Raw genomic sequence first — 17,151 nt, 5'->3', positions numbered from 1 at the left:
GAGTGGTTTCTTGATTGAAAATTGTTTCAAAAGAGGTATTGTAGACACCACACTTTTTACTAAGCAAGTGTTAAATGATCTTTTTATTGTGCAAATATATGTAGATAATATTATTTTTGGTGCTACTAATGAGTATCTATGCAAGGATTTTTCCACCATTATGCAAAGTGAATTTGAAATGAGTATGATGGGAGAATTAAATTTCTTCCTTGGACTTCAAATACATCAAGATCTAGAGGAAATTTTTATAAATCAAGCAAAATATACCAAGGAATTGCTGAAAAGATTTGGCATGGAGGACTCAAAGCAAGTTGAAACTCCAATGTGCACTTCTACAAAACTTGACAAAGATGAAGAAGGTAAATATGTGGATGAAAAGCATTATAGAGGTATGATTAGAAGCCTAATCTATTTTACCGCAAGTAGACCCGATATTATGTTTGCTGTTTGCTTGTGTGCTAGATTTCAATCTTGTCCAAAAGAATCATATTTGAACGCTGTTAAAAGGATTTTTAGGTATTTGAAAAGTACATTAGACTATGGTCTTTGAAATCAGGAAATGTTGAAATCAGGAATGCACTGGTAGTGTACCCCTTTTTTTTAAAATTTTGTTTTATTTATTTTTTTTTTTTAAAAAAAGGTCTGTCCAAGTAATTGAATTGAACATTTTTCCATTTTCATTGTCGTTTAAAATAGCTGCATGAAGCCAAAGGGAAGTTGTTGCGCTGCAGAGATCCCCAACCAACCAATGATTACTACAGTGTAACGTGTACACTGTACACGACGACTCCTGCTCTTTCTTCGCGGTCAAAATTTTTGGTCTTTGGATTCCTATCTAATGATCCGGGGCGTAATCCTGGGCGTGAAGAATAAAAGGGGTTTTTCTTTTATATTTTCTTTTTCTTAGTAGTTTAACTAAGAGGAAAAGATTTGAAAATTTTGAAAAAATCAAGTCATCAACGGAAACGGAAAGAGAGGGATTCGAACCCTCGGTACGAATAACTCGTACAACGGATTAGCAATCCGCCGCTTTAGTCCACTCAGCCATCTCTCCCAATTTTATTTTAAAAGATAATTACTCTGTATGCTAGATCTTGTGAATTTACTCTATATGGATATTCGGATGCGGATTTTGGTGGTTGTCGTGTGGACAGAAAAAGTACTAATGGAACTTGTCACTTTGTTGGTAATTGTTTAGTTTCTTGGTTTAGCAAAAAATAAAATGTAATCTCTTTGTCTACAACCGAAGCGAAATATATAGCCGCTAGTGCATGTTGTGCTCAACTTTTATGGATGAAGCATACCTTGAATGATTTTGGATTGTTATATGACTGCATGCCTATATTCTGTGATAATACTAGTCCTATCAATTTGACCAAAAATCCAATTCAGCATTCTATGACAAAACATATAGATATAAAGCATCACTTTATTCGCGATCTAGTTCAAAAAGGTGAAGTTTGTGTGAATTATGTTTGTTCTAAAGATCAGATTGCTGATATTTTTACAAAAGCTTTGCCATTGGATCAATTCATACATCTAACATCAAAATTAGGGATAATCGAAAAATCATCTTAAAAATTTTTTCTGTTCAAAACTTTCGGACGTCCGAAAGCAGATGAACGGACGTCCGATAATGTTCTTCAGCTATTTTCCCAGAAAGCACCTGTTCGGATGAAACTATCGGACGCACGACTTCGTTCGGCCGTCCGACAGTGCAACGGTACACTTTTTAAAGTAACTTCCCTCCTCATTTGCTTCAGACCCTTCTTCTTCTCTTCTCTCTCGGACGAAAACTGTCTCTCCTTTTCACTCTCAATTCATGCTATTCTCAAGCACTTATTCCAAAATTGACTCAACCAAAAACTTTTCCTGATTATTGCGAGTTCATCTTCTTGATCTTTTCACCAAATCTCATCACATTTCGACAGTTCTCAAATTTCCCTCAAAATCCTATTTTCCCATAACCATTCTGTTCAATCTTCTTCAAGGCTCGTTTACCCCAAAATTCTTGTGTGATTCGCTCCTATACTACTGTGTGCATTATTAGCATCATACATCTCACGCATTTCACGCAATGGTGAATCTAAGAAGAGAAAAAGTGCCTGTCGAACGCAAACACACACTCAGGGATGAGGATGCTGATTCTCATAGGGCCAAAAGATCCTCCAAACGTGTCAAAAAGGGAGCAGTAAAGGCTCAAACTTCACAGCCTTTTGCCCAGCCTGAATCCGGACAAGGGACTACATCTCAACCGCCCTCCCAATCAACCACAGTCTCCCCATTCTTTGATGATGCTGCCAAAGAAAAACACTCCTGGATATCCCAAAAAGGTTTCATTCCTCAACGTACTATAAATCCCTCTAAATTTCGCAAGATAGGTTTAGAGTCCATTCTGCGTCTCTTTGAATTCCAGAAATGGTCACATATCATTTCCATGTCTAACGTTTATTACCCTGAAATGCTATATCAATTCTTTGCCAATCTTAGGAAAGGCACTGACCACACTGAAATTATGTCCAGGGTAAATGGGGTAGATTTAGTGTTTGATCCTGAGATTGTGAATGCTGTTTTAAATACTGTTATTGAACCAGGATGCAAAAGTAAAATTGTCAATTTCTTTTCTTATGAAGAGCATCCCACTGCTGATAATCACTTTGATAGTGCTAAGATGTTGTCTTATTTTCAAAAGAAGTTTTCTTCCCCTGCTAATGCAAAACTAAATGACCTTTCTCCTGTGAATCTCATTACTTTCTCAATCATTTCAAATTTGCTTGTGCCTACCGATGATCATAGGACAGATGCCAATAAAATGGAGCTGTATCTTTTTTATTGTTTTCGAGAAAAAATTCGCATTGACTTTGGCTTTGTCATGTGCAAGTTTTTATTTCGCTTTACCACTGATTCTTGTAGAAAACTGTCTTATGAAAAATTTCTTCAGAAGATTTTTGAGTTTTTCAAAGTACCCATTCTTTGTATTTGTCCCAAAGAAACGTTTTCTTCTGCCTTTACTAAAGCTTATTTTGAGCGTAAGAATCTTGTCTTTAGGGATAATATGTGGGCTTATAAGGGGGCCATGTCTAATGAACCTAGATCTAAGGCTGCACATGATCCCCTTCACACTTCATCCTTTGTTGCACTGACTTCTATTCATTCTAGGAAGACTGCCACTAAGGCATCTTCTTCTTCAAATTCTGAAGTGGTTGAGCTCCTTCGAGATCTTAAACAACATGTTTTACTTCTTGAACATGGTCTTATGCTCACCATATCATCCGAGCAACAAGCAGACTTCTTGGATAAAAAGAATCTTCTCTTTTCCCCACCTGTGGTTGAGGAAGTTCCTCATGGCAAAGAGCCACGCTCTACTGATCCCAGTTCATCAGCTCCTATTCGCTCTATGAGTCCTGCTCCCATCGACTTCACCTCTACTCCTGTGGCACCTCATGATCCTTCCACATCTGACAAAGGCAAGAAACCAGTTGGTGAAGATGCTGAAGATGATGAAGACACTGAGGAGGAGGATCTCTCTCAGTATCTGCTTACTCGAAGGACGCCTGGGCCCACTTAGTTTACCATTTAGGATCACTAGCCCTATTAGGATCATTTGCATTCTGTTTGACTATTTTCTATTTGCTGGATGTTAGATGGCTGCCTCGGATTTTTTTTTGTTTTGTTTCTTTGATTCTGGTGCTTGTAATGTTTAAAACTAGATATGTGGATGTAATGTTTGTGATGCTCGTAAGCTATTTTGTTATGAATGTTTAGTTCTTGTTCATGTTACTGCCTTTTGACTTTTGTGATGACAAAAAGGAGAAGAAATATGTAGATATGAATATGGATATGTGCGAGATGCGTTGAATTGGCTGGACAGTTGGTAAAATGTCGGGGATAAACTGTTTTTGTTCTATGATTGACTAAGTAAGGGGGAGCTTTTATCAAATGAGAAAGGGGGAGCCTATTTGTAATCATCAAATTTCATTTCAAACCATTGTTTTGCCATCATCAAAAAGGGGAAGAATGTTATTCTTGATTTTGATGATCACAAAGCACTTTGAAATGGTTATCTAATTCTCTTCAAATATAAGTGTTTTGCTTTTTAGAGAATTAGGTACAAAGGTATCAAGAAAAGAAAATCAACCAAAAGAAGAAGCAAAAACAGGGCACTCATGTCGGACGTCCAAAAGGAAGCTGTCGGACATCCGAAAGGATGAAGAATATCAAGAAGGAAACTCTGTTGGACGCTCGTGAGGAAGCATCGGACGTCCGGGAGGATCGGACGCACGCTTCAGACGTACATCGATGGCGTCGGACGTCCGAAAAATTTCGTAAAGTTTTGATGACTCTCTGACGACGTTCGGATGCAGAAGCTATCGGACGATAAAATCCCATCGGACGTCCGAACGACAACTTGGCTGATTTTCGGACGATGATTAAGCTATCGGACGTCCGACAGCCCCAACGACTAGCTGACTCTTCATCTGCCTTCTATCCGTTGGAAGCATTAATGAAGTCCATTTTTGGTCCCTTTTAAATACAAATGATTCTGAACCAAGGAGGGACTTTTGCACACTTCGTTTATAAGATTTCAAGAGATATTTTAGTTAGAAAATAATCCCTAAGCAAGATTTGTTCTCCAAGTAGTGTGAAGTTCTTGTAAGCACTTCTCTTGTGTTTGAAATTTTCAATAGTATAGCTTTGTTGAGGGTTATTTGAGTGATAGTAAAACTTCCTAACTTGACTAAGTGAGACTTGGGGTAAGGAGGAAGTGATCCCTCCATTGTACATTGAGTTGATTATTATTCATCAAAGAGAAGGTACTCATCTTTGTGATTGGTATTCAAGTTTGAGGAAAGCTTGGTAGACAATCGGTTTGATACTCTATCTTATTCCTTTTGTTTAATAAAATTCTCATTGCTTATATACACTCTTATTTCTGATCAACATTGCTCTCGTGTTTAAATTTACTTGGCTGATCACTACTAGAAAATAAGGTAATTTTTTATTAAAGAAAAAGTGCATAAACTCAATAAAGTATTTTTAATCAACCTAATTCACCCCCCTTTTAGGTTGTCTTTGGGCCTTACAAATTACAACTTCACAAAAGTAATATAGGCATATATTTGGTCACATAAACAAAATTTGACTGAAATTGTTTTTACTCTAGAAGCGATTAACTTTCCAAAACCAAAAATCATTGAGTTTTTTTATGTTTTTTCAAGCCTTTTTCTTTTATGAAATTTTATCTTGTTAAATATGTTGTAGGTACTATTACTATATATCAAATATGCAAGTAAGATTATTATGAGATCCAATAGAGTAAATAGGGATAATTTTAGAAATCTTCCTTGAAGTTTTTGACATTTTTACTGACCTTTTTTGAGATTTTAAAAATTACACAAACATCCCTTGAACTTAAGGATTAGTAACAAAATCAATCCAATTTAGAAAAAATACTATTAAAAAGTATTTTGAGGAGTGAGATGACAATTTTTTTCCATATATGCCCTTTTCTGAATGTACACAAGTTGTATTAGTAAATAACAAAACAATTAGTAAAAAGGAGAATTGCACCAATGATCCCTTGCATATCACTGATCTGAAATTTTAGTCCCTTAAATGAAAATGAGTAATTTTAGTTCATTTTAGTCCATGACAAATAAAAAGTTATCACTTTTGATCCCTTATCACTTTTCCGTTCGAATTTTGGCTAAAACAAGTCATGACACATCATGTGATTAATTTTTAAAGGGTAAAAGTGACAGATCACTCCAATGTTGACCAAAATACAAGGGATCAATGGTTTTGTCTTCAATCTCCTTCAATCCAAACCCCAGGTCTAAGTGGAATTGCCATAGCCGTTTACATCTCCTCCTTCCCCCATTCCATCTACTAGAGCTATGCTACTGCTATCTATGTGTCCATCTTCACTGCATTCAACCACCCATTCCCTCCTTCGTCGATAGGGATATCTCGGGGAAATACTTCACCACCTTCTTCATCGACCCTAAAAGTACCATCTTTGTCCAATAGATGGTTGTGGGAATAGCCATTGCCAGCGTTGCAATTCTTGCCATATTGAGTATTCTATTCATAAGTGAAATTAAACATTTAATTAGGATTCTTGTGTTGAAAAAATACACACAAGTTCAGCAGCAGATAGATTTTCATTTATCAAACACTCAAAACATCTGAATGTTTGCTAAGGTTCAGTTTTAGCACTTTTGTATGTTATCAAATAGACCCTAAGATTGCTCATTTTCATTCTGATGAACTAAATTTTCATATCAATGATATATGAGGGACGATTGGTGCAATTCTTCTATAGAAAAGGTTAGGGGATATAAGTGAAGTTTGAAAAGATACATAGCAACAACTTGAAGCAACAGTGATCTTTGCAACTGCCAGTGCAAATTGCAATGACCATATTTTCTATCATTTACAATAGCATATAAAGACATGACTAGCTCTACAAAGTTATCAAATTATTAGTGTGAACATCTAAATTTAAGGTAAAAATATTGATCCTTTTTATTGTAGTTGGTAATGTGAAAGTACAGTATTGATGCAGAAAGCATACAGGTCTTAGTCAACAAATCAGCAACAAAAGCATGAATAAGTTTTGTCTCGATTCAACAAAACAAGCTAGTCATCACTCAAAAGCATGTTACTAATCTCTGAACATGAATAGTTTACAAAATTGCATGTATCACGAAATAACATAACAAACAGAACATCAAGGGCACTCTCGAATCAAGATTTAATAGGACACACAAATATTAATAGTTCGATATCAAGACCTAACTGTCAAATCGTTGTATGCTAACTTTGTCTACTTCTAACAATCAGATTATTCACCAGTTATGATGAATATAAAAGATATATCATGGTCTCATAGATAGGTTGTATTTCTCATGATCGACATTACAATGTCATGCTCTGATACTCAGATGGTAGCACTCAAATGTATAATAAGGGTAGATTTACTTGTAGTGTGTGATTGTTGCGAATCTGAGCAGAAAAATTTAAAAATTGCCTAGGTTTCTCTTCCTTTTTGCTTCAATTTTTATAAAATCGCATATGGTGTGTGCTCAACAAGATTCAATAAAAAATCTTTTCGTATTCAACATTTTTTTTCTCTTTCTTTTCCTCCCATTTCTCTTTTTAATAAAATCCTTCTATACATATTGTTTAAGGTAGTCTATCCTTGTCATTGTCAAGCGATATTAATCACAAAAATAATGCCATCTTGGGGTTGCAATTGACACCATTTTTTTATTGCAATTATAGTTGCTAATTTGAGATGAAACAAACCGTTAGTTTGGTTTAATTACTTAATCTCATTTATTTAGTGCCTTAACTTTTTTTGTCAACATCACAAAAATAATGCCATCTTGGGGTTGCAATTGGCACCATTTTTTTATTGCAATTATAATTGCTAATTTGAGATGAAACAAACCATTATTCTGATTTTATTACTTAATCTCATTTATTTAGTGCCTTAACCTTTTTTTTGTCAAATATTCATTTGTAATAAAGCATAATGTCTTAGGGTAGGGTAGTACTTTCACTGCATCTTATGTAAGTAATGGGATCCAAATTTCTAATAGGGGTGATCAGTGAAATATTTGAAACCTTAGCAGTAATGATGATTTCATTAATTTAAAAAAGAACTGCACTAAGAGCAGTATATATAGTAATGATGATTTCATTAATTTAAAAAAGAACTGCACTAATAGCAGTAGACAGATGCATCGGAAATTTGTTTTTAAATACTACAATGTATAGGCAGACACATGTTTTAAATGAGATCACAATATTTTATTTTGATAAAGATATATTAGGTGTAACATAACAATATAAGCAAGAAATCAATAATCTCTACCCCAGCAAGACTTATAAACATTTTCTTTCTTGAGGTAACATCCACAGTTAAATTTCTTTTCCCCTTCTTTTTAATCCATTTTAGTATTATGCCGACAATTATCTTTTCCCCAAAAAATGTCTCCGAAATTAAAACTTTTACACTACTGAATTCAAATCTGGGGCCATTTCTTTTTCAAAAGAGTTTGTAGTCATTTTTGCAGGGGTAAAAGAATTTTCCTGAATAATTAATTTTTGTTTTATATTTCAAGCCATAATATTTTGGCCGTTCCACATGAAGAAATCACCAGCCAATGTGCCAATACGGCAAGCACCATACCCTAACGGTCATCTTTTACATGCCTACCTTTCCCATTTCCGTTCAAATTTTCATTTCACCATCCCCCCGACCCCACGCCTGCCTTTGCTACTTCTGCTTCCCCTGCACATGCAACACATACGCACAAAAACTCAAGAAACAGAGGAGAGAAAAATGGCAACAGAAATTGAAAAGGAGCTTGAGAAATCAGCAGTAGAAGAAGGAAAAGAAGTAGAAGAAAAGGAGAAGAAAATCCCGGTATTCACAGTACTGAAGAACAACTCCATTTTAAAGAACATTTTCCTCATAGATACGCCTCCTGATTCGCTGCTGCCTACTGCTGCTTCTTCTTCTTCTACTACTTGGATGATTCCTAAAGATGAAAAGCAAGAAGAAGGATTGTTGGAAGAGATTTTGGTGGTTGGTAGGCACCCAGATTGTAATATCACGGTGGAACACCCCAGCATCAGTAGATTCCATCTACGCATTCATTCCATTCCCTCTCTTGAATCGCTCTCTGTCATCGACTTATCCTCTGGTACTCATTTCTATTGTTCTTTAATTGTTTTTGCTTTTTCCTTTTTGGGTCCTATTTTCATTTTTAGTTTTACTTCTTTCATATGGGTTTTCAGAAACTTGGTGATTGATATATTAGTTCCTGATTATTTGTTTTAATTCCTTTATATTGTTTAATTTTGGTCAATCTTTCATGGGGTTTTCTTATGTGGGAGTTTAAAGGTTGTTGGGTTTAGCGTTTTTGATGATTCTTGATTTTGGGGTGAATTTTCTTTGATGGGCTTGTCCAAAATTTGATGATTTCTAGGTTTTTGTAGATTGTTGGATTATTTGGGATACTGTCGGATGGGAACATTTTATTAGTTTCACTATTGATGTGAATTTATAGTGGGTTTTCTGTTTATGGCTTAAAAAATGTGATAGTTGATATGTTCTCGATAGTAATTGATAGTTCTTGAAACTAAACATTGTTTTGTTTATTCCTTTTGTGTTTGTTCTGTATATAGTCTTCATTCTAGATCAGCTAACAGCTAAGAAGAAAGATAGATTATGACTTGGTTAAGAACTTTATCTTGGAATCTCTTCTCTGTCTTTGTTGATAAGTAGGGACTACATGTGGATACTAGGAGTATTATGTTTTCGTTTTTGATTCCTTTACTGATTCTTAATGTGTTTGTTATCGTGCAATCCATCTCTTATTCTTCTGGAGAAAGAAAGGGGTAGGGGATGGGGCTAGTGTAATGCAGGTACCAAATCTATTACTGACTAATCTGCTGTCTAGACACATGTATTTGTTCATCTTATGTTCTGGTACCATTTATCATCTGGTGATTATTGATGATGCAAAATTTGATTATGTAGACATATAAAGACATATATCCTCTACTAATTTGATTAATTCTCTATTTGATTAATCCTCTATATCCTCTATTTGGTGATTATTAGTCCTCAATTAATCTTGTATAAAGACATATATCCTCTTTTTTCTTGTTTGTTTCTGGATTCATCTATCATCTGGTAGTTGTTTAGTTCTGTTGATAATTTTTTTTCCCTTTCCTGTCTCTTTATGAATCTCATTTCCTTTCCATTGGTGAGGGATTGGTTCCTTGAGTGTAGATTACTATTATGAACAACAATTGGAGATCAATTTACGTGAAATCATGGTTTACAATTAATTATTGTTCTTTTCAGTACATGGGACTTGGGTATCTGGGAAGAAGATCGAGGCTGGTGTTCAGGTAAAGTTGAATGAGGGTGATACTCTGCGGCTTGGTGGATCAACTAGAGTGTATAGACTGCATTGGGTGCCACTGAGCCATGCATATGATATGAAGAACCCTTTTGTGCCTCCATTGGATGAGTTGGAGCCAGTGGAACAAAGAGCAGAACAAAAACCTATGCATCAGGTTAGCTTGAAGATTCTAATCTGCATTCTTCAGACAATATGGCCGTTGGATGGACTGTATTGTAATATGCATTCTTGGTTGTCTCATTCCACAGGATGAGGATGGCTTGTACCCTCAAGATGATCAATCTTATTGTGTCGGTGATTACTTTGAAGGTTTGGATTTACTGTTTGCTGATATGAACATGATCTCATCGATTAAACAATTAACTCCATCAGAAACTGTAATAATGCGTGAAGAACACATAAAACCAACATTTCCTTTCGAAAAGGATGCGGAGAATAAGATTGAAATTGCTGAAATGCAACCTGTTTGGCAATTTGATAAAGAGGACAGTATCCGGAAAGTCTGCCTTGCTTCTGCCTCACATGAAGAGGATCCTGATAGTCGCCCAGTAACATCACAGAGAAGATCTGGTATGAGCATATGGGAAAGAAGGGGTAAATCTGCTTCTGTTCATATTGAAACTGGCAGAGATAGAGAAGATTGCATAGAGGCCAATGCTGATCTAATGATACAATTGGAGAACAACGAGAATATCAGAAATGGATCACCTTCACAAGATTTGTTTACTGCTGCAGATTGGTCTGAAGAAATTTTTACTTCAGATAAAGAGAATCACACTCCCGATATCCTATTAAATAGGCCATTAAAGGCGATGGACCTGGGTAAAGTGAAACACCAATTTAGTGTGGATTCTCTGCTTTCTTCTTTGGATGATCATGTGGAAGAAGCTTTTACACCAGATAAAGAGAACATGACTCCTAAAACTCATCTATTTAAGTCCATGAAAAGATTGGGAAAGTTGGAAGAGATTAACCATTTAAAATCATATAGATCATGTCCTTTGAAAAATGCTGGTTCAATTAAACATGAACGTCTAGACATGCTTGTACTTTCAGATGATCGGAATCAAGTCAGCAATTTACTTCGAGAAAAGAAATCAGCAAATCCTGCCCCTAGAAGTCTAGCTAGGTCAAAGGCAGCTATCTTGAAGGTTAGGGAAGATAGGGTGCCCTTTCAGTCTTTTCTGGTGAACTCAAGTAAAACCAAATCTGAAGCTTCAGACCCAGCCGGAAGAATAGGAAGCTCTACATCTGGGAAGAATCCACAAATGACAGAGGCAACTCATTCCTTTCTAGTAAGTTTTGATTGGCTCTTTGCCTATTGTTCTTTCAAGTCAATGTATTAAGGTGTCTAACAGTTATTGTTAGACTGTGTTATAACATGTTTTCAACAGAATGCAGTCAAAAACTATTGTGATAAGGAAAAATATCAGTTAATCTCTTTGAATCACAATGACATGTAATTTATGGTTCAGACTTGCATATTTTAATGCATATTTGCTCTCCATTTTTTTGAGGATGAATGAATTTCTGCCTCGGCACTTCAACAATACTCACAAACGTGTGTAATAAATTGCAGAACTCTTCTGAAGAAAATAGGACTTGGACCATGGTTGTGGACACTGCTTGTTTGCTAGACAAAGAGTCAAGGAAGGCATTGCAGCTAATGCAAGGTCTCCAAGGAACTAGTTTAATCATCCCCAGAACTGGTAAAAATTTTTCTCAATCCTCAAAAATTTTCTCATTTATTTTTATCAATCAATTATGTTCTTTATCCCTCTCTGATTATTTATTAATGAATCCTTGTGAATTTCAGTCATAAGGGAACTAGACAGCATGAAGAGGCATAGTACCTTGTTTAAAAGAACAGCAGGGGCTGACTCAGCATTACAGTGGATTGAAGAATCTATGGTGAAAGCAAAATGGTGGATTCATGTGCAGAGTTCGCTGGAAGATGCGAGACCAATTGCACCAACCCCTCGTTCTATTCCTTTATCTGAATCAAATGAAGAAAAGGAGAAATTTTCAATTGGCTCCATCCCATATGCTCCTTTTGGTAGTTTACTGGATATAGTTTCACCAACAACAGAAGACCATGTCCTTGAATGTGCTCTTTTCTTCAGAAAAATTGGGAATAATGGACAGCTCATCCTTCTTAGTAATGATGTCACCCTCAAGATCAAGGCCATGGCAGAAGTAAGGCTCCCACGGATCCTGACCTTCATTAGCTTATCTTTTCCATGTCATATCATTGTATAGGCAACGTGCAGTTTGACTGACTAATGTTATTTTTGATAGGGTTTGCGCTGCGAGACAGCAGAGGAATTCCGTGAGAGTCTAGTGAACCCATTCTCAGAGAGATTTTTGTGGACTGCCAGCTCTCCAAGAGGACCCACTTGGTCTTGCCTTGATGATGTTGTTCTTAGGGAGAAATACTACAATGGCCCTTCAAGAAAGCAGTCAAAATTAGAACCTGCGAAGGGCTTGAAGCTCATATTGCTTCACAATTCCCAGTACAAGCAGATCAGCTCAGTTAGCTAAGCAAATTATGATGTTAATTTCCTCATTCTCACTCTCTGCTCAGTTGACAATTAAGACTTGGACATCACCTCTTGGCTTGTTTTTTTTGGGATCATATACCTAGTCTATCTCATTTAAAGCCATTGTTTTAATCTATATGATTTTTAGAAAGAAACTATATAATTTCTTGGCATGTCATCTGTGACGGCCCCACCTCCCCCTAGGGCGTACCCCAGGGTTCGGCGGGCCGCCTGCCCAACTCTCGCCGGGACTCAGTCGTTCACTACAGTTCTCAAATAAATACAATACAAATCTCAAGTATACATCAAATGGTCCACAAATATACATCCGTCTCCAATAATTACATGTCACAAATGCAGCGGAAACTAATCCCAAATATACATAAAATAATTCCAAATCCAAAATTGTACAAAGTTTAGGCCATCCATACACGTGCACAAGTACTACAAGTCCTTCCTTCGCCACGAGCCTTGTGGAGGGGAATAAAATAGTTTTTGGGGTGAGCTAAAAACTCAGCGAGTAACCAGAAAATCATTAATCAAATCGGTTTCACAATAGTTCATTTCAATGATGTCATATAGCAATGTTGTCATAAATTACATGATAAATCCGGAAACAACTACATCATTTGCAAAACAGTAAATATGGATTATCAATAATTCAAGAAACATTTACAATGGAAAGCGATAGTAACATTCATGAAAGGATACATTCATTCTCCTGACATTTCCTCGCTCATTTGGTCATTCATTTCATTTCATTCACCCCGTCCCTGGCTTTTGGCCAGGCTCCACCAACCTACATAGATAATACTCGAGTATACCAAACGTTCACCCAAGTTCCTAATCGCCTGACCGAGTCCGCTTCTGGCTCAAGACGACCGGTAACAAGGGGCAATGGCCAGTTCAGCCCAAAAGGCTTACATTCATGCGCAAGTAACATTTCAATCGAAAATTTCACCTTTATCGAGGTCGAGTGCGATAAAGTACACACTCGCCTCGAAAACTCGTTTTGGAAATCATTATAAGCGCTTAACACGTTATCAACCAAAATACAAGTCATGAAGTCAAGAAATATAGCAAACAAGGCACACTCAAATGCCAGCACACATGATATGCAAGAAAACATTTCAAAAGTAACTTTGGAAACAGTTCAAAAGTAAATAATGTAAGAAACGGTTCATAAATCACTTTAGAAGTAGTTTGAGGTCACTCACCTCCATGGCTCAGAAATCATCCATCATATAACATTGCCTTACTCAAATCCAAGTCTTAGATCACAAACTCAAAGCAATCAAACCCTTTAAAACTTCGGACAGCACTTCCCCTAAATTTGCTTACTTTCCCAGCCATCATGGCTTCATTATTTCCTCAGCCAGTTCCAAAGTCACACAAATAAGTTCATCCAATAGCCATTCAGCAAGCTCCAAGTAGTACTAGCACAAGTCAAGCTAGGGAAAAGTCCGGAAATGAAAGTTAAGTTCAAAACCAGAAAAATAGTTTTGACGTCATTTTGCGGTAATGGTACCAAAGGCGCTACGATTGTCGGATGAAGGTGAAAGACCCACCGTTTCGAAGCTAAGAGTCAGGGCTACAATATTGCAGAAGGTCACTCAACCCAGTTTCGAGTGCAAACAGGTCAAAAAGGCAAGATACCACATCAAAAACGTAAAACAGATTCACCAAAACGCATTCTAGCGGAAACATCATAACTCAGGCTCTACAAGTCCAAATCCAGAAATTCCAAAGGTATATGGTAGCTAATACATCAAGCTACATTTCATTAGAAGACCTCAAAGGCCAAATCGTGCATTTTCATGATCGAAAATGGAAGACTACACGAAAACAAAAATCTGGGCGCGAAACAGGTTTCAAAAACAGTCAAGGGTATTTCGGTCATTTCACATGCTACAGTGGTTGGATCAAGCTGAAAATTTACAGGAAACTATTTTATAGCCTTGGATACAACTTTCATGTTTTGGCCAAAATCTAATTCGGTGAGAATCAGGGTGAAAAGTCACGGTCAAATTGAGTGAAAAGGCAACCCTGTTCGCAGCACCCCTTCCCAGACCTGTCTCAGTATTTCCGACTTTTCTCACTCCACACTACTCCAATTGACCTGAAATTTTACAGGAACCTTTAAAACATCAATACCTACAACTTTCATGTTTTAAACCAAGGCCAATTCGGCCTCTAACCATGAGATACAAAACCGGACAGAATTGGGGATATAAAACCCTAACTTTCTCAAATTCCTTCCAAACCCAAAATTGGTTGCAATTACCAATCATTTACACCTACTAGAGTTATTAAACATCATTTCCAACCATCATGGACAGCCACAACATCATGATCAAATTAAACCAGAAAAATCATCAATAAATCAAAAACTTCACCAATTCATCTCAAACCAAGAAATAAACCACAAATTTCAGCACTTTAGCTCCCACTAGGCATAACTTAAGCTTCATTAAGTGTAGGAGGAAGTTCAATCACCACTCACCTTAACAATAGAAGAGAGAGAACAACTAGGCACCTTAACCTTCCAAATAACTCCACCAAGAGCTCCAATCTTCCTTAGATAGCAAGTTTTATGGAGTGATTTGCAATTTAATCGGTTGGAATTCAAGATTTGAGTAAGAATTGAAGTTGAAATTGAAGAAACTCTCTCTTGTTCTTTCCTCACCAAAAATTTCGGCCAAGACAATAAAAATGGAAGAAATTGGGTCAAAATTTGGTTTAGTAAAGGTTAAGACAAGTCCAAGTCAAAGTCAAGGTCCAATAGTTAGGTGACAAATGGTCCTCTAGGATTTTAATCTTATCCTTTTGTCTCTCCAAGATTAAACCATCTAAGTAACCTCTAATTATCTTTTAGCACCTTGTAAAATAATATCACTTAATACAAAATTCCAACAAGTTGTCAAAAAATATAATGCATTTACCGCAATAGCGGGTCCCACGTCCAAAATACGCTTTTAATTTCTCAAAAACTAACCGATACTAGAAAAATCATTTTAAAACTATTTTTGCTCATAAACTTTATTTGGAAAATTTTTCTAATCAAGAAAATGTAGAAAAGGCGGGCGTTAAAAAAATAAACCCTAGAAAATTAGAAAATTTCCGGGTTCTCAAACTCATTTTTTTTGGGGCGTCACAAATTCGGCCTCTAACCTGGTCAAACAGAAACGGGCAGAATAGGGGTTAGTGAAAGCCTAATCTGGAATTCATGCATTCAAGTGCTAATCTTCTACAAAACAACATCTAAAACAACTAAAAACCACTAATAAGCAATTAATTGAAGTAAAGAGGATGTTCTTGGCAAAATACCTTAAAACCACAAGAAAGGTAGGAGTTTAGGCTTTGTCCTCCAAAAATCCTTCCATTCAAGTTCCTAATCTTCCTTAACTAGCACTTTGTATGGAGTAATTTGAGTTTCCAATGGTTGGAACTTAAGATTTGACTTGGATTTGAAGTTGAAGATGAAACTTTTCCTCTCTTTCTTTCTCTCAAGTGTTCAGCCAAGAAGGAAGAAGAAATGAGATATTTTTGGTCAAATTTTGGTATTTAGTAAAGGTAAGAAAGTTAAGTCAAAGTCCAACTCCAATCGGGTCGCGACACCTAGCACCTTTTAATTGTAACACTTATCCTTTTGTCTCTCCATCATTAACCATCTAAGCAACCTCTAATTATCTTTTAACATCCGGTAAATTAAACCCAATATCCAAAACTTAACCTAACTGGCCGAATTTTTTCGAACTTTTCGCACTAGCGGGTCCCACGTCCGATATACGCTCTTTATTTCTCAAAAACTAACCGATATTAGAAAAATCATTTTAAAACTATTTTTGCTCATAAACTTTATTTGGGGAATTTTTCTAATCAAGAAAATGTAGAAAAGGCGGGCGTTAAAAAAAATAAACCCTAGAAAATTAGAAAATTTCCGGGTTCTCAAACTTTTTTTTTTTTCGGGGCGTCACATCATCTCTTCATGGTAATAATTAGGGGTGGCAATTTTCGACACGACCTGAAAACACGACACGAACCTAACACGAAATTAATGGGTTTGGGTTGAGGTTTTGGGAATTCGGGTCAGAATCGGGTTGGACCCGATGAACCCGAAAAGAAAACATGTCGATTTCGGGTCAACCCGTGGTGACCTGATATGACCCGATATGACCCGTTTACGAATTAAAAATAATTTAATAAATATAAAAATAATTTTATCTAACTAACCTAAGTTATTCTTTTTTTCAAAGGCATTAATTACTTAATCATAAATGAATTTATTTAATTTGTGTGAAGTTGAAATTATTATATTTGGACAAATAATATATTATATTATTTTTTACTTTTATACAGTTTTAATTTATTTTATATTTTGTTTGGGATAAAACACTTTTACGGTGTTTAATTTATTTTAGATTTGGTTTGGAATTACTTATTTAAATTTTTATTACTTGATTATGTAATTAGTTTTGTGAGAAATTGATTTTATTAGAAATTACAGTGATAAATTAATAAATTAAAATTAAGTTTCGGGTCATTTCGGATCGACCCGCCAACCCGTCAACCTAAAATTTTCCGGTTCGAGTCAGCATACCTGACCCGTCACGGGTTGACGGGTCGGGTTCGGGTCAACAGATTTTCTGGCGGGTTGACCCGAA

The 17,151-nt window shown here is 36.1% G+C and overlaps 1 protein-coding gene and 1 non-coding gene across 2 annotated transcripts; one reads left to right on the top strand and one right to left on the bottom strand.

Moving 5' to 3' along the window:
• Positions 1-966: 966 nt before the first annotated feature.
• TRNAS-GCU (transfer RNA serine (anticodon GCU)) lies at positions 967-1,054 on the bottom strand. The gene has a single exon. It is a non-coding gene; the product is annotated as a tRNA-Ser (tRNA).
• A 7,111-nt stretch (positions 1,055-8,165) lies between these two features.
• Positions 8,166-12,610, top strand: LOC113713701 (FHA domain-containing protein PS1). Its single transcript, XM_027237488.2, has 6 exons — positions 8,166-8,717; positions 9,887-10,101; positions 10,196-11,242; positions 11,527-11,656; positions 11,764-12,143; positions 12,246-12,610. Exons 1-6 carry the CDS (start codon positions 8,309-8,311, stop codon positions 12,486-12,488), a joined length of 2,424 nt encoding a protein of 807 aa, XP_027093289.1. The 5' UTR covers positions 8,166-8,308; the 3' UTR covers positions 12,489-12,610.
• Positions 12,611-17,151: the final 4,541 nt, after the last annotated feature.

The sequence above is a fragment of the Coffea arabica genome, chromosome 10c (genome assembly GCF_036785885.1).
Source record: "Coffea arabica cultivar ET-39 chromosome 10c, Coffea Arabica ET-39 HiFi, whole genome shotgun sequence".
Lineage (NCBI taxonomy): Eukaryota > Viridiplantae > Streptophyta > Magnoliopsida > Gentianales > Rubiaceae > Coffea > Coffea arabica.
The sequence above is the reverse complement of the archived record's forward strand: the minus strand, read 5'-3'. Positions and strand labels throughout refer to the sequence as shown.